The 23169-nt window shown below is 37.4% G+C and overlaps 2 protein-coding genes across 2 annotated transcripts; both read left to right on the forward strand.

Moving 5' to 3' along the window:
• Positions 1-7400: 7400 nt before the first annotated feature.
• Positions 7401-13459, forward strand: LOC117828699 (solute carrier family 22 member 13-like). Its single transcript, XM_034705909.1, has 10 exons — positions 7401-7775; positions 7891-7994; positions 8733-8887; positions 10286-10457; positions 10575-10695; positions 10780-10874; positions 11966-12180; positions 12288-12396; positions 12922-13116; positions 13215-13459. Exons 1-10 carry the CDS (start codon positions 7401-7403, stop codon positions 13270-13272), a joined length of 1599 nt encoding a protein of 532 aa, XP_034561800.1. The 3' UTR covers positions 13273-13459.
• A 3594-nt stretch (positions 13460-17053) lies between these two features.
• On the forward strand, positions 17054-22733 carry LOC117828697 (solute carrier family 22 member 13-like). The gene is made up of 10 exons (XM_034705907.1): positions 17054-17542; positions 17655-17758; positions 18062-18216; positions 19288-19459; positions 19578-19698; positions 19781-19875; positions 20047-20261; positions 20365-20473; positions 21855-22049; positions 22141-22733. The coding sequence occupies exons 1-10, from the start codon at positions 17168-17170 to the stop codon at positions 22202-22204; spliced, it is 1605 nt and encodes a 534-aa protein (XP_034561798.1). The 5' UTR covers positions 17054-17167; the 3' UTR covers positions 22205-22733.
• Positions 22734-23169: the final 436 nt, after the last annotated feature.

Below are 23169 nucleotides of genomic sequence, written 5' to 3' on the forward strand. Positions count from 1 at the left end.
TGTACCATTCGTCACTGATTAAAAAATAAACTGTCTTATCTTTTCTCAAAAGTAATGTAGTACATATCATATCTGCTGGGAAAGTATGCCATTTTACATCAAAGTTATCAAACAGCCTAAATTTTAATGACTTCATAAGCACATGTCTGAAAAAGCCTATTTACTGTATCTGTCTCATAGCATTAGAATGGACCGATCACTCTAGAGCTGCCCTTTGCACAGAGATCATCCTTACGGCTTTTTCTGTCGGGCTGATGATGTTGTCTGGCATTGCATTTTTAATTCACGACTGGAGACTCCTGCAGCTGGTGCTCTTCACTCCTCTTATACTTGTCCTGGGATTATTTTACTGGTCAGCAACCTTTCATCACATAATATTTAAGCACTGTTATCCGGTCACTGAAGGTTCATCAATGACCTACAAATCCAACTTAGTAATATTAAACTGTTCTTATTCAGGTTTCTTCCAGAGTCTGCCCGCTGGCTTTTGGCCCATGGTAGGAAGGAGGAGGCACTGAAGGTGCTTGAGAGAGCAGCCAGGGTGAACAGGAGGAAGGTACCATATGACCTGATAGACCAGGTGAGCTACATTACAGTTTTTCTCAGTCACTTTGGTACATTTCTCGAATCATCCTCAACATTTGCAAAACAGTAAGCGCATTTCTCAAAACAATTCGTACAAATAGCAAAACCCCATGGATTACCAGCGAAAGCCAGTTTCTTGCTCAAAATCCTTAGTTCATCTCTCAAAAGTAAATATCTGTGTCAATGAACATGTCAGTGCCATCAGAGTGACAAGTCCTTGTGCCATTGTGTATGGATAAGACAGTCAAACTGCAGTCATGTTGTCAATATAACAGTGTCCTCTGGAGGAACGTTCTGATGTCAACAATGGCTAAAGTTTTAATAACAGTCATTGTAAACTATGGCTAAAGTTTTGATAACAGTCATTGTAAACTATGGCTAAAGTTTTGATAACAGTCATTGTAAACTATGGCTAAAGTTTTGATAACAGTCATTGTAAATTGTAATTTACACCGTAGTGTACTGTGGCTCTTATCTCATCAGGAACACTCATATGTCCTCTGCCTTTTCCTCTGTTGTGACTCCCAACTCCTCCAGCATGCAGCCTCACACCTCCACCTCTTTCTCTTTATCTTCTCTCTGGCTGTTGACCCAGTCCAACTCCTTGTCCTTCCATTGTCAGACATTGTAACATTGTGTTGTGCTCTGGCTATATATATATATATATATATATATACTCACCAGTTGATGGTTCATGAGATGCACCTTTGCATTTCCCTTCGTTAGAGAAAGTCAAGATTCAGGACAGATTTAGAAAAAAAGTCTGAAGGAAATGTACAGAAATATGAGTGACATATTCTGACAACATGTTCAACCATTTTGCATGTGAAGACTTATGCGATGAACTGAATGCCTAAATGTTGTGGAGGGTGAGACTATTCAACAGAGACCCATTATAATACATTTTGATCAACATGACATAAGCACTTGATAATGTAGGAAACAGCAGATAATTGTACAGAATCATTTGCATGGATTTCCAAAAGCATTTGCAACTTGTTCAAAGAAATGAGAAACTGCTTTTTTAATGTGCACAAGTGACGCAATGATGTGAAGATTGAACAAGTAGATTTGAGAATTTCAATTATGATCTGAGAAATGTACCAAAGCGACTGAGAAAAACTGTAAATACACTAAAGCATCAACCCAAATAATATAAACTTGCTATGACACTGTGGACATATTTTGTACTTTTTCAGCTGACTGTTGAGAGTACACGCAAAAAAAGAAACATAATTGACATCTTTCGAATACCATACCTGAGAAATCGAACCTTCATAACAGGCTTTAACTGGTACGTCTTTAGACTGATATGGATGTTTATGCCATTGTCTCACTAAGTTTGTGAAAAGCATGAATAATGTTTAGCCATTATTTGTCATAGGACACATTGATTGATAAAAAGTATAAACACTGATGCTGTCTTCCCAACTCTGACACTAGGTGTGCATCAAGTCTTCTGTACTATGGACTGAGCCTGAATGTTGGAGGTTTTGGCCTGAGTATCTACCTCACACAGTTCATCTTTGGTTTGGTGGAAATTCCTGCAAACCTGACTGGTTTGGTGTTAATTCAACACTTCGGAAGGAGAATAAGTCAAGCGGGCTTCCTGATTCTTGGGGGTGCTACTTGTCTTGCGGTCCTTGCTATCCCAAATGGTACCCACTAAACCTGGTGGATGTTTCTATTTACTGAAATAATTTGCTTTAAAGCGATTACATTATATTGTACTGCTTGTTTGACACGGTGTAACTTCTATTTTTAATATACCTTACTAACCCATCAGATCTTCCTGTGGTGGTAACAGTCACAGCTGTACTGGGGAAAATGGCAGCTACTGCCTCCTTCAGCACAGCCTATGTTTACACTGCAGAGTTATACCCAACTGTTTTAAGGTAATTATATTGTAACATATTCTAGAACAAAATGACAGTCTGGTCTGGTTTGGGGTGGCTGTGGCTCAGTGGGTAGAGTCGGTTGTCTATCAATCGGAAGGTTGACGGTTCAATCCCAGCTCCGGCAATCACATGCCGAAGTTTCCTTGAGCAAGACACTAAACCCCAAATTGCTCCCGCTGTTGTTCAGCGGTGTGTGAATGTGTATGAATGAGATTAGCTAATACTGATGGTTCCTTACATTAGCAGCCTCTACCATCAGTGAGTGAATGAGTATAAATGGTTGAAAACGCTATACAAGTACAAGTCCATGATGTTTACTGATAGATCACACTCTTTTTCACACTCTTTATGGTGTTACACAATCTCAGGTCTGAGTGACTTAGCACTATACCTTTGAACTTCATGTCACTTTCCAGGTCAGAGTGACCCATCACTACTTTTGAACTTCCGACTTCTGGGACCCCATATAGTTACACAATGATAACAGCTGCACAATGCCTGACATATATGGGTGCTGTAAACAGCTCCACTTGACCATAAGATATTTCACCTCCCAATGTATTTTTCAGCTCAATTTAATGTAGGCCTATCTTTTGGGTGTTGGTAGCCATGTTTAACCTTTTAAGAACAACAAATAGTCTTCAGAAAATATACCTTTTAATGAACAGGAAGTCAGCTATTTGAATCTATTGTTTTATTTTGATGTGAGTTTAACCAACTCCCCCTTGGCTGTAAGATGAACTGATCTTACATTTTGGTCAGCAATGGAAAAAAACCTCAACAATGAAAATGAGGCATCTCATATAGATTGACTTACCTTTATGTTCACCCGTTAAATGGCAGTCCTGACCGAAAGACATCTTCATGGCAATATTGACTTGTAGTCATACCACCACCAATAAGAAAAGATGCTCTACAATTCTGCAATTCTACAATTTCATTTAGCAGAATTTAGACTGGAGGGAAAAACTTCAGTAAGTGCGTCAAAATGCTTCAAGTTGATTGGCCAAAGGTTCTGCCATCTAGTGCCAGAAGAAGTGCCAGTTTTTTTTTTAAAGATAATGTAGCCACAGCTAATCACAACAAATATTTCAGGTCAACAATATTGTTCAACATTCAACAGCATTCAATATTCAGTGCTAAAGATTCAATAAGAGCTGGGTTTTAGACCTTCTGATTCATTCTACCCCTGAGGACAAAGAGGAGAAGGGTCAGGTTAAGTGCCTAAGTGTTCCCTGAACAGTTGAGTCTGCAGACATCTCTTAAAAGTAGAAAGGGACTCTGTGAATAGTAAGGAGTTAGGTAATTCATACCACCAGTTGGGAACAACAGAGGAGAAGAGTCTAGCTAGAGATTTAGAGCATGTATGGGTAAACTTCCTGAACCTGTCACCAGTGTAAGAAATGACCATTCCCAATATCTGCACTGTGTAAAAATGGCTTTACGGTGTCTAGAGGCCCAACAGTACATTTCACCCAGATTTAGGGTATAGGGTGGACACATGTAAAAGGAAAGCAGTATACAAGCCCATTTTCTAACCCTTTGTTTAATAGATCAAGCTACATGAGTTCACTTCCCTTGACTCTTGTGGAGTTTTTACAGGCTCATACGCCTCCTCAGATAAAGGACTCACTTTTCCCTTAACCTACATGTTTGAAAAAGGCCTGGCATGAACACATTATTACATATTCACCCAAACTTATTTTTAGGTTAACAGAAGGATTATTTCGATACACTAATACTCAAAAGTTTTTTCTTTATTAATGAATTATTATTTTGTTCTCATTAATATCTGTTTTTTAATTACAGACTAACAATTGATAAGTAATTTGTACTACACTGAGATTCTAATAAGTCTGGTCTGTGTTCAGGCAGAATGGTATAGGTGTGAACTCCATGTGTGCTCGTGTGGGGGGCATCCTCTCTCCACTGATCAGGCTGCTGCAAGTCTACCATCACACCATCCCCATGCTGATCTATGGCATTGTTCCCATTGCTGCTGGGGGTTTCTGTTTCCTGTTGCCTGAAACCCTCAATGTTGAACTTCAAGACCATGTTGAGGACAAGTGAGTAAAAATGCTGAATTTAAAAAAAAAAGAGAAAGAAACAAGTTTAAACTAAATGACTGTAAACAATAATACAAAACACATTTTTGTGCTTTTCATTTTAGAGAAGCTGTGAATGAACCCAGGGGGAGCAGATACAGGATTGAACAAATTATTCAAGAGGACAAACTGTGATTTCAACTGAAAGTGAAACCAGAAGTTATTTGTTTTTCCTCCTCTTTTTTTAGAAAGCTTTCAGAAAGAGTTAAGGACACAGAAACTAAACTACAAACCTTTTTTTTTGCATGTTGTGAAAATGTTATCTCAAAAGCATTCACCGTAACACTCCTCCCCTCCTGCACGCGATACTCAGCATCGTCATCTCTTATGTTGATGGATCTCTTCTTGGCAGTTGTGATTATTTGTCCCTAAGTGCTTAAGCTCATCCTAAAATCTGCTTTTTTCCACCCATATCATCCTTAATTAATTTCATTTTTTGTCCTTACAATCATCCTAAGGTGCAGATACTTAAGAAAGAAGGCAGTGTCAGTTGCTTCTGCTTTTAAAAAGTCAGAGATCCGAGTACAAAGGACAGAGACTGTGCATACGAACAAACTTTTACGCCCCTCTTAACACCGGATATGAAGCTGTTAGTATCACATTTTCTTGTGTTATAAATAAACGGACCAATGCTTACCTATTGAACTGTCATTATTCAATGATTTCAATCAGTGCTGTGAACACTGCCATCTTCATAATCTGTAAAGGTAAGTGCAATTATTCACTATGAATATTATCTATTATTTTTTAAATTCCAGCGCACTTTTTCTGTATATATTTAATGGAAGGTCAGTTTGTTGTTAGCACATGACTTGCAGACATACAGCAACTGCTCAGGGAAAGGCAAAGTGTACAATCAATGTCCATGATAAGAATAAAACACTTTTAAGAAAACCAGGTCCAAAAGGGCATTTCTGACTTTCCGAGATTGGCCTCACTGCAGCATTTCTGTACCGTCATGTTTCCTCTATGTGGCTGATGTATCCACTGAAATCTGGACCATAACAACAACTGACAAAAAGGATGTTTGGGGTTTTACGATACGATACGATGTACTTTATTGTCCTCGTAGGGAAATTTGTCTTTGATATCAGTGCTGCACATGTTACCTGCTCCTACAAAAATCACCACAATGACACAAGAACACATAAATAAATGAGAAAAAGTACAATAAATAGTACACATTCATACAACACACAGCATACTCTTAAAGAGAGAGCACCATAACACTGTCCCAACCCTAACAATCAATTTAATATTTAAAAGTCTAATAGAGATCGGCACAAAGGAGTTTTTAAAATGATTCAATTTACATTTGGGGACTCTGTACCTTCTTCCAGACGGTAAAAGTTCATACTCAGAGTAAAGGATGTGCAACGGGTCTCCAAGTATTCTCTGAGCCTGCCCGAGAACAAACAAACAAACAGACTTTTCCTCCAGTCTGTTCCAAAAAAAAAGATCTGACATGAAGCCATGCCTCTTTCATTAACAGCATGTCTAAGACTGACAGTTTGTCACAGCCCCTTGGCCTGTCATACAGCTCAACACTGCGATCCTAAATATTTAGCTAATATGCAAATTCATACTGCCGCTTGGCTGTAGTACCAAAATAAAAGCTTCATAAAGCGATACAGATATCTCAACCATAGCCTGTCAGTATTGATTCCTATGGGTTACTTGCCGGACTGCATGTTGTAAAAATGTTAGAAAGGCAGTTTTGGAGGCCATACAGAGATTTCACAAGGCTTAAAGAAAGTACTAACCCGGTCTATGGTACGGACAAGCTAAGCTGCTATTGCTTAGTCTGTATCACTTTATGAAGCTTTTATTTTGGTATTTTTCGCTAGGTGGAAGTATGAATTTGCATATTAGCAAAATATTTAGGATCGCAGAGCAACACTGAACTTTTAAACATTTAACATTTATATTAAATTTAATATTTATATTTAACATTTAACATTTATATTTAACATTTAACATTTATATTTAACATTTAACATTTAGATGTAACGATCAACATTTATATTTAACATTAATAGTATATTTAATAATAATAATACATTTTATTTATTTAACATTTATATTAAGATTTAACATTTATATTTATATTCATAATGTACATTTATATTTAACATTTATATTTAACATTTATATTAAGATTTAACATTTATATTTATATTTAAAATGTATATTTATATTTTACATTTATATTAAGATTTAACATTTATATTTATATTTAAAATGTATATTTATATTTAACATTTTATGTTATTTAACATTTATATTTAACATTTATATTAAGATTTAACATTTATATTTCACATTTATATTTATATTTAACATATATATTTCACATTTGGATTTAACAGTGATTGTAACTTAAATATATTTTTCAAATCAAAATTAAATGTGAAGTAGATATTGAATATTGCTCTAAATGTGATTCACTCTATGTTTTTATGAAGCTTGGGAGCTACATGTGGAGAATTGTTGCTGTTATTTTCATTGTGCACAACTTTACAAACGGCTCCCCATGCCCCAGACTTCCAACACTTTTTTGTTGTTGTATTTACTTGTTTCTGTGCACAGTTAATCTTTTGCTACTTATTTACAGCTGATTAGGCATTAGAAACCCTGAAGTTGGCCCTTTCTAGGAGATAAAGCCAAATGAAAGACACGCCATCACATTTTACAGTAGAAAAGGATTAAAGATTAATTGGCCAGATAAGATATATGAGCATTCTAAAGCCAGGGTAGGTCATAACGCAGACAGCACTCTGAAGAGGAGCAACTGTAGACTTAACATATCAATATGAGCAATTTTGGGGAAATCCTGAAGGAGGTTGGGGAGTTTGGTTCATTTCAGAAACGCTTACTTGCAGCATTATGCATACCAAGCTTTTTTGTTGCCTTCGATGGGTTTGGTCAGGTATTTACAGGTATGAGTTTTGAACATAACTGTAACACTGACTGGATCTTGGAACGTGGGCCAAACCTGACAGAGGACAGACAAAGAAATCTCACCCTGCCACTGAACAAGTATGGACAGTTTGAAAGCTGCAAAATGTTCACACCTGTGGATTTGGATTTGGAAACCATTGAAGCATATGGGATTAACAAAACAACCTCATGTCTAGATGGATGGGACTATCAGGCATCCAATGGTGCTTCCAGCATTGTGACTGACGTGAGCAAAGAAAATTCTATATTCCTTTCAAAGATGTTGCTTAAACTGTTTATCAGAAGTCTGTTGAGCTTGTGATTCTTCTGACCCTGCTCTTAATTATTTCTCTGATCCTTAGTTTGATCTGGTTTGTGACCAGAGAGGGCTGGTTGAGGTTTCACAGTCTGTTTACATGGCAGGTTATCTGATTGGAGCTGTGACATATGGTGCCATTTCTGACAGGTAAGGAAAAGTCACACCTCCTGTCTACTGGAAGGGATAGTTTTTTGTTTGGGGATTAAAATTATATTTTGGTTTTACAGTTGTTGAGGCAATATAACTTGGGTAAAGAACAAGACTTGGGACAATCACCAGTTAAAGGGATGTTGAAATATGTGTCTCATAGTATTTTCAGGCTAAGATATGGCATGAAAGAAAATATGTTGTGGCAAAGGGAGTCCAACAGAATCAGAAATACTTTATTTAGCCCGGGGGGGAATTCAGTCATTAAAGTTGCTCCTATACACAATGATTAAGAACATCAAATAATATTAATAGAAGAAGTAATTAATACGACATAAATACAAATACAATTAAAATAACGATAATAAAAGTATGTACAGAAGACAAAATAAGCTATGTAGAAAATACATGGTTGAAGTCTCCAGAGATCAGGAAGAGGGCACTCTGGTGGTCTGTCTGGAGTCTGGCTATGGCAGCGTTGAGAATGTTGGACGATCATGATAGATAGATCGTAATAGATCAATACTGATGCCAGTAAGGGTGGCATGATGCATCTTGCGATCTAAAAGCTGGTTAAAAATCAGTCACTTCTTTAGTCAAACTGTTAAAGAGAAAACAAACCAAATATGTACTCTCTTCTGAGCAACATCAGGACTGAAGAGGGGGAAATATTTAAATATCTGGGAGACTCAGTTTGTGTCCTTGAAAATAAAACAAATAATAACTCTTTGTTTGTAGGTTCGGGCGACGCTTCGCAATCCTGCTCTCACTCTGTGTGGTGATGTCATTTGGTGTGGGAGTGGCTTTCTCACCCAACATCTATGTTCTCTTGGTCTTAAAATTTTTCTGTGGGACGTCAGGAGGTCTCATGATAATGCACACAACAGTGTTAGGTAGGTAAACCGTCTGTGACAAACATCTTTGAGCTAAAAACTTAAAACGACAGCTAGCTGCTTGGATAAGCCATTTAGCATGACTGCACTTTTATGTATCTTTAGGTACATTTCAATCAAGAGTTCTGGAGTCTTTTAGCCCCCAGAACTACTTTACCCTGAACCAAAAGGTTCTGTGCCCCCATTGTTGTCTAAGTTTCGACCGGGGGCTGAAGTTCCGGGTAGATTGTTCAAATCAGGCCAGTTACGTATGGAGGGGGAAAAAGGTAAATGCAGTACACCATCAGACCAGTAGAGGGCAGTAAAGACGAATGCCATTCATCACAGATGACACCATATAAGCAGACGGGCAGGCAGGTTTCATTATGAGCAACACAACAGTTAGCCTGATAGCATGGAAGAGACTCAGCTCGTGCTGTTTTAGATCGTTCTATATTTCATCACAGATGGATTCACTGAATCAACACATGAGAGGAGATAAACGCGAGTAGCAAAGACATTTCAACACGGCTTTAAAATCCTTTTTAACTCAAAAAGCCGTGGCAGAGATCGCTGGTGTTTTGGTTTAAACAGCGACCCTGTTAACTGGAGACTTTCAGCCGGATGCATCCCTCATAAACGGCTTTTTAAGGGGGAGATTATCTACCCCTGAACTAAATTTAGACGCTGGATCCACCGGTCGAAACGCACCTAGTTCCGGGGTAAAGTTCCTCTGGTCGAAAAACGCCTAGAGCTTTCTGTTCATTCTGATGTGCTGTTAATCAGATATTTGAGGCTAAGCAGCTGGGTTACATCAAAAGGAGAACCAGACCTGACTGCTTTCAGGAAATATAATCCAATTTTTACAAAGATGAAAAAGGTCATAGTTAGCATTAAGCATGAACTTCTTAGAAGGGAAAGTAAAAACCTTTCCACGTTTTTATCATCAGCACAGTTATGTTTGCCATATGGAAATCCCTATCCTGTTGTTTATAACAGGATAGGGTTGTCTTTCTAACCTGCTATCCTGGGGCTAACCGCTAAATGCAGCCAGCAGTTTTGGATGGCTAGCAGAAACAAACCTTTTGCACTATGGTTTAGAGAAAATTGAAAGTTTAAATGTTCTCTCTAACAAATATGACAGGCCTGTTTGGCTTCGTTTTTTTGGACAGGACACAGAAAACCTAAGTCAAGAGTCTGATATGCCGTCAATTTAAAAAAGGTCAGCACTAATGTGAAATTCATTATTGTAGTTTTAAAGTTTGCCTAAATATGCAATATCTTGCGATGAACCAATGAACATAGCTTTTGAGGAATGCATTTGTTAAAAAAGATGAAAAAGTGCAGAGCGGAAGCCTGAACCCTGTAGAGAAGTAAGAATGAAGAGCTAATATGTGAAATTCATCTTTTGTCTCATAGCAATTGAATGGACTGATCCCTCAAAGGCTGCCATTGTCACAGAGGTCCTTATTGTAGTCTTTTCCCTTGGACTGATGGTGTTGTCTGGCATTGCATATCTAGTCCCAAACTGGAGAATTCTACAGCTGGTGCTCTGCTGCCCTATAATCCTTGCTGTGGGATTTCTATACTGGTCAGCATCCTTTGAGTTCATATTGTTTGTTCTTAGTTACTCTTCAATTCTATACATCGTATATACAAATCAAACATATTAATCATACCTTGTGATTCTGAACCTGTCTTTGAAAAGGTTTCTTCCAGAGTCAGCTCGCTGGCTTATGACCAATGGCAGGAAAGAGGAGGCACTAAAGGTGCTTGAGAGAGCAGCCCGGGTGAACAGGAGGAAGGTACCATATGATCTGATAGACCAGGTGAGCTCCATCAAACATGCTTAAGATTCAATAAGAAATAAATAAAAAAAGATATGACAAGGACATTTTCTTTTACTTCTTTAGGTAGATATGAAGGTTACTTCCAAAAGAAGTAACATCTTGGACATCTTTCGAATACCATACTTGAGAAAACGAACTATGATAATGGGCTTTAACTGGTATGTTGTCTATCGCTGATGTTATTGTTCAGGACACCCAAAAAGGAAAAAAGACTTTGCAAATCAATTTGATGGGAAAGGTCGAAGGAGAGGAGTGAGACAATCAGAAACTGCAAAACTCCTGCACACTATCTGACTTTCAAATATACATTTAAGTCAGTCCACCCTCCAGCATAAAAAAGTCGGTGGTGGGGTGGAGGTGGGCAGCAAAGTGGTTTGCAGGAGAAGCAAGAAGAGAAGGAACAGTTGAAATGAAATGCTTGATTTGCTCTTTGCCAAGTGGATGTGAGTTATAATCATAGACTGTATAAATAATGGAAGTAGTATCCGTGACGTCACCCATCTGTTCCTGAGCGTTGTTTTGAAGCCAATAGACGGCGGCAGCCATATTGGAAATGTGGAACTCAACCAGGCAGAGTTTGACTTAAAGAGGGAGAGTTTGAGCCTCCTAGCCAACAGCTATGTGTTCCCGACAGGGAGTCAAGTCGGTCATATCCTTATTTGGGCAAAAACTCGTAATCTTAATATCTTCTGAACCGTCACATTAGAAAAACATTCACCACCGTACAGTGTGTACCAATAGAGAAATTAGCTACGTAGAGCAAAGCCGTTTTTTGAACCAGGCTGTAAACATGTTTATTAATGCTGCAAAGATCGGCTTCTTTGAATTGGTGTCTATGTGGTTTCTGGTGTGTCTGCAGCCAGTGTCAAGCAGATTCTCGATGAACTGCAGTTTATAACACTTTCACGTGGGCTTCATAGTTTGAGACCAGAGGTTGCCACTTGGTCAAAACACACATCTGATACCTTGGCAGTGACTTACATATTTACCTGTGCCCTAAGCAACAAGACAGCGACACCCAGTGGCACAATAATGAATGTGGTTCACAGCTTGACTCAGAAACATGAATATGGCTCTTACAAATAGTTTGCAGGGGTTTTGCAGTTATTGTTTAGATCAATGTCATTCTCAGTCAGTAAATCACTGCAGATGACATCCATCAGTAATTTTGACTAAATATACAGTATTTATTGAATATTTGTTCCAAAGTTTTTTTCAACTGAACTACTCTTTTCATCTCTGACACTAGGTTTGCATGCAGTATGCTATACTATGGACTGGCTCTGAATGTAGGAAACTTTGGCCTGAATATCTACCTCACACAGCTCATCTTTGGTTTTGTTGAAATTCCTGGAAACCTGGGCTCTTTGCTGATACTTCAGAACTTCGGAAGGAGAATATGTCAAGCCAGCTTCTGCATTTTGGGGGGTGCTGCGTGCCTTGTGATTCTTGCTATCCCAAAAGGTGAAATAATAAATTTGCATGAAATGAAATATTGTTTTTTGAAGCATTGATTACTTAACATTTTCTTACACGGTACATGACGTGATAATGCATGTTTTATCCATCAGATCTTCCTGTGGTGGTAACAATCATAGCTGTATTAGGGAAAATGGCTGCCGCCATTTCATTCAGTACAGCCTACGTTTACACTCCAGAGTTATACCCAACAGTTTTAAGGTAAGGCCATGCTTCTGCTGCTGCCAATGATGATGGTGCAAATTCACGATAATATCTGTTTGACACTGAAGACCTGTGAGGGTTTCTTTGTAGGGTATTTTAATGTTTTCTCTGGCCAATGTTATTTGACAGTTGTGAAAGCAACAGTCTTAAATACCTCAGATGTTTTTCCTGTGGTAGAAGCAGGGACAGGAGTCTAATGAATTGCAGAGTTACTTGTAGGCTATAAGCTTAAATGTTGCCCAGAGGATTTTCATCAATGTGAGATTCTCAACTTTCTCAACTCAACTCAACTTTATTAATAAAGCACTTTAAAAACGGCCGCAGCTGAAACAGAGTGCTGTACACAAATAGACAAAAAACGCAGGCATAAAACAATTAAAATACAGGATAATAAAAAAATAAAAACAATAAAACAATAGAAACAAAAAACAAACCATAAAACACTAAAACAGGAGCAGAGTCTCATACAAGGTTGAAAGCCAAGGAATAAAAATTCTGATGGTCTACTGTGTATTCCTGCAGGCACAATGGAGTAGGCATAAACTCCGTGTGCGCCCGAGTGGCTGGCATCCTCGCCCCACTCGTCCGACTCCTGGACGTCTTTCATCACACTGTCCCTATGCTGGTATATGGCATCATACCCATTTTTGCAGGAGGTTCCTGTTTCCTTCTGCCTGAAACCCTCAATGTTCAACTTCAGGACCATGCTGCGCACACGTGAGTATAGATGCTGAATTTGAAAAACGTTTTTATTCCAAATTAATTGGCTGAATTTGTGTCATTGAAGTAACTTTTTGCACTCTTTTTAATTTTAGTGAAACCAAGAAGGAACCCATAGGAGCTGAACAATCTACTCAAGAGCACAGACTGTAATTTGAACTGAGGGATTTAGCATTATGAGTTACTTACGGTGTCATTTTAGGACACAAAAACCAATAGGTAATTATTACTGTTCAAAATGCTAAAAATCTGAATCAGAATCAGCTTTATTGGCCAGGTATGCTTGAACACATAAGGAATTTGACTTTGGTAAACTATGCTCTCTTTGTACGAGGCATAATAAGGCATACAAATAAAAATATAAATATAATAAAAATAAAATACAAATAAAAATATAATAATAATAACAACAATAACATCAGCTATAAATACAAAGAACAACAAAAAGGCATGACTAATAAGTACAGACTAAAATAATATGATAATAGTGCAGTGGTGAGTAGCAGAGTTAGTTTTTACATTAAAAAAATGGTAGTTAAATAATAAAATAAAAAAATATAAAAAAAATATGTGAAAATGTGTATTAAGAAGTCACTATATGTTTAATTGCCTTTCGTAGTTGTTGCAATTATAATATTAGTATTTTTGTATCACAAATAGCATATTTGTTAAAGTTTGTATATATAAATGTATATATAGGTTGTATCTGTGTGTATAATGCACATGCATATAAGTAGTTGACATAAGTTGACATGCGAGTGAAGCGCTTCCGACGTGCATGCTTCATAGCACAAGAGCACGGAGCATGAACAAGTGTGAATATCGTTACCTCCTGTATATAGCATGCAGCCTGTGTTTTCACGGTGTATTTGCAAACAAGCTGCAAGTAAATCAGTAAAAGGAAAGCCACTTGTGTCTGTTGTGCTTGGAGGGAATTACACCTTTAATAGATAGTAGTTTGATAGCATTGTATTTGTTAACACAAATGTTTCTGTTTATTTAGTTAAATGAATAAACTGCTTTGAGTATAAGTATGCAGTGTTTACAGTATTATATAGTAATATGATTTAACTGTATATTTGCCAAAACTGATGCATTACTATGTCTCTAATCAGAGCAAGGTTAGGCACTTGGCAGACAATACAAACAACCAAGTCCAAAAGGGCATGTTGAATTTCCTGTTTATTGATGTTTGCGGCTGTATTATATAGTCATATAGCCATCTACATGTACATTCTGTTGAAGGTGTGTAAAGCTGTTTGTAAGAGTTTGTGTTGGTTAAAAATGTGATATGATTAAATCCACTCCGACCAGTGTTCAATTATTGTCATTGTATACAGTATGTAAACCCTCGTTTTATTGATGTGTTTACAACTGGTGGAAACTGTTGGTTTCTTGTAGGAAATGAAGCCAAATAAACTGTGATTGTCTTATCGTATCTTAGGGAAGAACAAAATTAAAGATTAATTAGCTACATTGTAAAAAGAGATTTTAGATTTTAGTCACCACAGTTCACTTTCTTAAGTCAGTTCAACTTAAATGTCAGTTTTACTTGAAATATCAAGTAAAATAGTGTCCAACTAATCAGTCCAGCCAGAGTAGTTCAGGTAACATAGATTTTCTTGTTGATACAACTAGATGTAAGTATGGCCCCTGCACAAATGCACAGGAAACCCCTTATAGTCACTGGAGTGACCAACCTTTACAATACCATGTGCTGCAAGAGACACTCGTTTTGGATCAATGTTTTAATACTTTGCTGCATGCAGTGCAGAAGTGTTTACCAAAAGAGAAATGTTCAATGTGTGATATTTGTAGACTTTTTACTACTTAGTTTTTGTTTTTATACCTACATAGTTCTTATATAGTGAGAGCACTCTTCTGTTATTCTGCTTACAGTTTTATAAGCTAAGTGTTTACTTCTAGATCAATATTGAACATAGTTGCCATATTAATCCATTCTTCATGATAGCATTCTGATGCCAAGTCAAATTCATACAAACAAGCTATTGTCATTTTTGACATTGAGTGAAGTATTTTGAATGTTGTCCCATGTTGAGAAATCATTTTTATGTAGTATTTTTTGAAAATTGAGGCTTAGGTTGTTTTAAGAAATGACTAGTACTTGTAATTTTAATGAACGTAATGTTGCAAGTATGATGAAAAAGTGACCTGGCTGCCTTAAAAAGATAAGTTGATTCAAAAAAACACTTTGTTGAGCTAACATTTTAGACATGTTTGCAGAAGTATTAATTATAAATAGATCCACCAAGATGCTTAGTTCAGGCAAGTTACATTTTCATGTTTTTACAACTCAATATACCTGTAGAAACATGTTGATCTAATTAGTTTTTTCATGTTGTTTCTACTATGATTTAGGTTTGTAAAACTTAGATTTGCTTGTTGGTCTCACTAAAAGGCTTGTCGATTAAACTTAAAGTATGAAGTTGATAGAACTAATTTATCAGCACTGTCTTTGTCACCCCAACTAATAAAACTAAGTTTAAGGAACTACGACAAAAGTGGAAACTTAACTTAACTGGAACAACTTAAATTTCTTGGCTTGCTGAACTTAACATTTTAAGGCAGCCAGGTTACGAATTATTTTAAGTTGAACTAACTTATTTTTTCTCACAGTGTAGACAAGAGAATTGCATCTGGAGCAGGGCTCATGCATACCTACACTGCATTTTGAAGAGATGTTGTCATTCATTATATATCAACATGAGCGTTGTTGGATGGGAACCCCTACAGGGTTGTTGAGGTGGATATTTCTGTAGGACACACCACTACTGCATGCGTGGGTATTTAAGGCCCAGGTGGACTCAGGTCAGCATTGATTGGAAGAGGCCCCATCAGCCTTGACACGGAGAGATAGCCTTTTCACTCAGAGAACCAAAGTTACAATCATACCAAACTGTTCCCTATCATCGAGACTATCTCTCCACCCAGTTCATATACACAAGGACCCTTTAAGAACACAGATTCCCTATTCAATGCAGAGTTGCTTGTACCATACAGATGGCATCACCTCAACATTGGTGGCCTCATCTCCTCATGTCTCATTGCTATTTCTAGCTAGTTTTGTTATTTTGTTTTTTACCATCTCCCATCCAGGTGTGATAGTGCCAACCTTGTTAATTTGTTTCTCAGTAATATTCAGTGATGGTAAGAGAATGTAATGCGTATTTGTACAAAAGTAAGCAATTATACATTCATATTCAAGCTGTATTTAAAATATCTACTGAGTAGTGCTCTTAACTATTGAGTCTTTGGTTAACTTTATACATTTTTACACAACTACATTAATTGTGCTATATAATTATTGAAAAGACAGACACAACTTTGAATTTCCCTCAAGAGTCCTTTCTCAATACAAAGTTATGTACTGCTGCCCTGTTCACCTTGGCATTGTTATTTTGTGTATTGATATCTTTATTGTTGTTAATTACAGAATAACTTGTGGTTTGTTGGCTATAACGCGACTTAGATTATTTCCATCAGTTTGAGATCCTAACTCAGTCTATTGTGTGTTCTTGCAGGCAGAATGGTGTGGCCTAAACTCCATGTGTGCTCAAGTGGCAAGCATCCTTGTTCCACTGATCCAACTTGGATATCTTCCAGTACACCATCCCCATCCCTATATATGGCATTGACTCAACCAAGTCCAATAGGGCAAATCTGATGGTGTTATGGTTTTATTTTACAGTAATGGTCATAACTGGATGTGTGCTGCAGATTTTGTTTCTTACAGGGTGCAGTATAAATAAGGTCAACCCTGGAGAGTTTAACTGTTGTCATTGCATTTGTAGGTATTGATATTATTGTTATTTTGAAAGTTTTACAACTAGAGAAATCTTTAAAACAACTGATGTTATGTCATTGTAGTTGATAAATCTAGATAACCTCCTATTGTCTTGTCACGCCTGAGGAAAACTGGATTAAAGATTAATTAGCTAGATGAGATATCAAGTAATCTGAATGCTGGGCTCATTCACACCTCACACGGCACTGTGAAGAGGAGCCACAGCAACCTTAACAGATCAACATGAGCAATTTTGGGGAAATCCTGAAGGAGGTTGGGGAGTTTGGTTCATTTCAGAAACGCTTACTTGCAGCATTATGCATGCCAAGCTTTTTTGTTGCTTTTGATATTATTGGTCAGGTATTTACAGGCAGGAATTTTGAACATAACTGTAACACTGACTGGATCTTGGAGCAAGGGCCAAACCTGACGGAAGACAGACAAAGGAATCTCACCCTGCCACTGAACAAGGATGGACAGTTTGAAAGCTGCATAATGTTCACACCTGTGGATTTGGATTTGGAAACTATTGAAGCATATGGGATTAACAAAACAACCTCATGTATAGATGGATGGGACTATCAGGCATCCAATGGTGCTTCCAGCAGTGTGACTGACGTGAGCAAAGAAAATTCAATATTCCTTTCAAAAATGTTGCTTAAACCTTTACCCAGTCCATTGAGTCTGTAATTCTTCTGACCCTGCTCTCAATTATTTTTCTTACTCTTAGTTTGATCTGGTTTGTGACCAGAGTGGCCTGATTGAGGTATCGCAGTCTGTTTACATGGCAGGTTATATGGTTGGTGCTGTGACATATGGTGCCATTTCTGACAGGTAAGGAACAGTCACACCTCCTGTCTACTGAAAGGGATAGTTTACTATCAAGACTCTTGGTTTTACAGAAGCTGTTTTCTTTCACAAAGAAGAAACTTTTATTTCAGAATCTAAGAATAATGTCAGGGCAAGATTTGGCACAAAATCGCACAAATGTATTTTGGATCTTAGACAAACCACTAAAAAAAATATACTTAACTGTACCCTCTTTTATATGATAAGAAACAGTAAATAGGAAAAAGTAGTTATGTCCCTTTTGTATCATTGAAAACACAAGAAATATTCTTTATCCCATTTTTGTAGGTTTGGGCGACGCTTCGCAGTCCTGCTCTCACTCTTCATTGTGTTTTCATTTGGTGTGGGACTGGCCTTCTCGCCAAACATCTATGTTTTCTTGGTCTTAAAATTTTTCTGTGGGACATCAGGAGGTGTCATGGTAATGAACACATCGGTGTTGGGTAGGTACGCCATCTGTGACAAACATCTTCCAGATTACAAAGTTGAAAGACTGCTAGCTGCTTAGCCAACATGCTAATGACAGATACACTTAGCACCTATATCATCCATCAATCAATACCTCCTGTCAAAACTGCTTAGTGTGTGAGTTCACTAAAAATGGATAGTCGCAGCTAATAGCATCATGAATCTTGCATTAGTTGCCCCAGCTGTCTGCTCCATCTCAAAGTCTGATTTGCAGCTGGTATTCAAGTACAAACATGTGCATATACTGTCTCTGCTCTGTGCAGATTGCTCTTGTTTTTTATCTTAAAAGGGGACATCTGCACCAGTGGCGTGTTCAGAGGGTTGGGCAAGGGTGGCACTGGCACCCCTTGAAATCAAATTGGCCACCCCAGGTGCCACCCCAAATCCTAAACTATGATTGGCTATTTGCCTTGTCAGAGGTGGGGTTTCTGTTAGAATATATAAAGGAGGAAAGTAGCTTTCTTGTAGTGCCCTCAAATGTGACTTTGAAAACACATATTTTGTAAGTCCTTAAAGAATTAAGCTTTGAATATTTATCTGTTGCCACTTTGTCGTGTTTTTTTTTTTTTTTTTAAGTCAAAAGGAATATAAGAACTGTTTAATACTTCAATCAAAGTAGATAGTGAAGACAGAAAGGGTAAATTTTATTTATGTGTAAATACCCTGGCCAGCCCTGCCTATGTGAGAGCCTCAGTTGGGCCACCCTGGTCAAAAAGTTCTGGACACGCCCCTGGTCTGCACCTCCACCCTCTGCTACTCAGAGCTGCTGTTTAGATCAACAGTCAAGAATCTGAAATGCTATCTCTTCAAATAAAGTCTGGACAAACATTAAGTATACTTTTTGGGGTTAGTCAATTGGCAAAAAGTATGCAAAAATCTATAGGGATAAACCAATTAACTCAACTGTGAGGGGTGAGTAGAGTAGAGTAGATAAGATAGTTAGATTTAAAAAATCATTCAGGAGCAAGGCTACAGCCTGAACAGTGTTCTTATCACAGAATCCTAGTTTCAGTAATAATATGTGAAAACCTATTTTTGTCTTTCAGCGTTAGAATGGACTGATCCCTCAAAGGCTGCGGTCTGCACAGTGCTGCTCATAATAATTTATGGTGTTGGGCTGATGTTGTTGTCTGGCCTTGCATTTTTGATCCCAAACTGGAGGATCCTGCAGCTGGTCCTCTCCGGCCCTGTTCTCCCTGTCTTGATTTTCTTATACTGGTAAGCTGCTATGCAGTCCATTTTACTTTTTCTTTCTTCCCCCTAAAAAATATTGCTAAACAAGTTATAACTGAATAATCGTGGGCTACTTTCTGATGCTGAGCCTGTCTTTGAAAAGGTTTCTTCCAGAGTCAGCTCGCTGGTATTTGTCCAATGGAAAGAAAGAGGAGGCACAAAAGATGCTTGAGAGAGCAGCCAGGGTGAACAGGAGGAAGGTACCATATGATCTGTTAGACCAGGTGAGCTGCATCGAACACACTTAAGATTTTACCAAATTTAACTCGTGTTTTATGACACTAACATTTTATTTTACTTGTTTAGGTGGATATGAAGGTCACAACCAAAAGAAGAAACATGTTTCACATCTTTCGAATACCTTACTTAAGAAAACGAACCATCATAATGGGCTTTAACTGGTATGTGGTCTTGAACTGAAAAATATTTCTTTGAGGTTCATTAAGAGGAGATAAACAGTGTGACTAATTCACAACTAATTGGGACACAAATCATTTGGCAGCCCCAGTATTAATATTTATTTGTTGCAATATAATAGAAAACTGAACTAACCTCTTCATCTTTGATGCTAGGTTTGCAACAAGTCTTCTGTACTATGGACTGAGCCTGAATGTTGGAGGTTTTGGCCTGAATATCTACCTCACTCAGTTCATCTTTGGTTTTGTGGAAATTCCTGCCAATCTGGGCTCTTTACTGCTAATTCAGCATTTTGGAAGAAGAATATGTCATTCGTGCTTCTTGATTTTTGGAGGTGTGTCTTGTCTTTTGACCCTTGCTATCCCAAAAGGTAAAGGTTTTTGTATAAACTAAAATTATTTATTTTACAAGTATTGTTTTTCATTTTTTTCTAACACAGTGTATGTTTTCATCTTGCATGTTTTACCTATCAGATCTTCCCGTGGTGGTAACAGTCATAGCTGTATTAGGGAAAATGGCTGCCACCACTTCATTCAGCACTGCCTATGTTTACACTGCAGAGTTATACCCAACAGTTTTAAGGTAATGTCATGCTTTCTGCTTTCTGATAACTACTTACAAAATCTTATTTGTAACAATATCTGAAGCTCTTGTGACCGTTAGAGAAGTAAACACTAACACACCCCTGTACTCAGAGCCTGACAATGTAACAAATAACGCTAGCTTCAAGATCTGTGGCTTATATACTTAGCGACAGTTAGGGGAGAACGGGGTTGGTTGTCACACTTTTTACTGTTTTGATGATTGCTCATGATCAAAACATCTTTCAATAGTCATTCCTAAATTAAATTGAAGCTTAATGTGTTGGCTTGAAATGTGTATCCCTCTCATTTTCCAACTCATTGTAACAAAGAGGCAATTAATTATCAAAGACACTCTGACACATTGTGACAATCAACCCCATCACAGGGATGGTTGTCACACACTATGGGTTTGGTTGTCACAATGGTATTTCAATGGGAAAAATCTTTTAAAATAGGCAAGAAGGCAGAACTAAATTTGAAAGTTTAATTGCACTGACAAGTGATAGGCCTACATAACTTAATGCATTTTAACATTAAATGAGCAAGGAACATGAACAGGAAACACATCTGTAGGCCAGCCTATATAACAACATAAAGCTACATGCAGTCACTGTCTGAGTTACAGTGATGGCAAATTTAGGGTCTGCACACTCCAACTCATTTCACCATGCAAGATTTTGCCAACATAGGGGTTGGTTGTTACATGTGACGACCAACCCCAAAGAGAATGTGACGACCAACCCCAACTGGAATTTTTTGCTAGCACCAAGGCTAACAACCATCTAACAACTACTTAGCTAGCTAATAAAAATCTAAACTATAGCTTTCCCCTCACACTTTGTAAGGGTAACACTTTTTGTTATAAACCCATCGTTTGAAAGCCTAGAAGAAAAATACTGAGGAGCTGAATATTTACAATTTGACATGAAAAATACACAAAGTCCTCTCACCTCAAGTCCAGCTGTCTTACTCCAGAGAAGACTATGTAGGTGAGCTCTGATCCTAATCCTAGAAATGTCCATACCCCAATTTGAGAGACAGCGCCCTCTGGTGGCGAGATATAACGAGTGTGCCAACCAACCCGTGTGACAACCAACCCAGTTCTCCCCTACTTGATCGAAGCTTTGACAGCCAGAAAGTCACTTCCAATTAAAGTTGTGCTGGTTTTATTAACTTATTTCTTAAAGCTGCTTTGGCACAGACTTTTGCAACCACACTTCACTCTACATTTTACATCAATGAGGTGCCTGTAAACTCTGCAGGACAAACCTTCCTCTACTCTTCAGTCATGCTCAGGAAATCCTAGATGAGATTCAGCAACCCCTCATTCTCCATTATCTTCTGTGGGAAACTGATCAGTCCAATGTGTGTTACTGCAGGCAGAATGGTGTTGGTCTAAACTCCATGTGTGCTCGAATGGCGGGCATCTTCGCACCACTCATCAGACTCCTGGATGTCTTTCATCACACCATCCCCATGATAATATATGGCATCATACCAATTGCTGCCGGGGGTTTCTGTTGGCTTTTGCCTGAAACCCTCAATGTTCAACTTCAGGACCATGCTGAGGAGAAGTAAGTATAAATGCTATATTTAAAATATAAAATAACTGCATCATGTGTTAATGATAATAAGAGATTCTTTTTTTTTTGTTCTTCATTTCAGAAAAACTGTGAATGGACACATAGGGGACAACCCTGGACAGATTATTGATGAGCACAAGCTTTAATTTGTACTGAAATCAAGTTCAGAAAGTTCATAGTTTATCTTAAACCTGTCAACTTTTTAGTTTAAATTAAGAACTTTATTCTCTTAATGCTACAACTTTAATCTCAAAGTCTCTTTTGAAAATTCCCCCCCATAATCTGGCCTTAATTCTCCATCATAGGATATAGAAACTAGTGGAAAAGTAAATTTAGTGACCAACATACTCATGGAGTTTATTTTATTTTTTAAATGGTCTCATTTTGTTTACCTTGAATTTCCTGTTTAGTTGCATCTGTTATTAAACACTTTGAACATCTTTTAATTACAGAAATCTCTTGTCCTGTCTGAGCAGCTGTTTTATTTATATGGTTTGTCCATCATAATCCAGTATCCACAATAAAACCCAGAAGCTTGGTGTCATATACTTTGTTAACTAACTCATCATTTCTGCAGATATTTAAAACTGGCTTCAGGTTGAGAGTGTGTCTTGGACACATCACAAACTTATTTGTGATTCTGTATATATTCACCTGCTGATTTTATTTTTAATTTTAAATCTGTATTAAGTTTATTATACATGCCATTGACTGTTTGTGATGCATGTATATTGTAGTGTGCTTACATCACAATGTATGCATTATTATTTTAAAAATATTTGTATAATATTATTTAGTCACCCTCATTTTATGGACTGCATAATTCATTATTTGAAGAAAAATTCTGTTCTTACTTTTGAATGATTTGTTACAGCATGACTCTCCAGTATTCTAAATGTAAATGATTAAATATGTTTTTGTTTTTTTTAATCTTCTGTTGGGAGTTTTAACTGGTCATGAAAATGATAGATATTAAAACATATAGAACCTACCAAAGCAAAAGACCATCAGCAAAAATTGTTTCTGTATAGTTATTTATTATAGAAGCAGCAGTCAGAGGGTAGGTGTCAGATAAAGTGATTAACTGCACACTGATTAAACATCTTTGTTT

This window comes from Notolabrus celidotus, chromosome 17 (assembly GCF_009762535.1).
Source record: "Notolabrus celidotus isolate fNotCel1 chromosome 17, fNotCel1.pri, whole genome shotgun sequence".
Classification (NCBI taxonomy): Eukaryota; Metazoa; Chordata; class Actinopteri; order Labriformes; family Labridae; genus Notolabrus; species Notolabrus celidotus.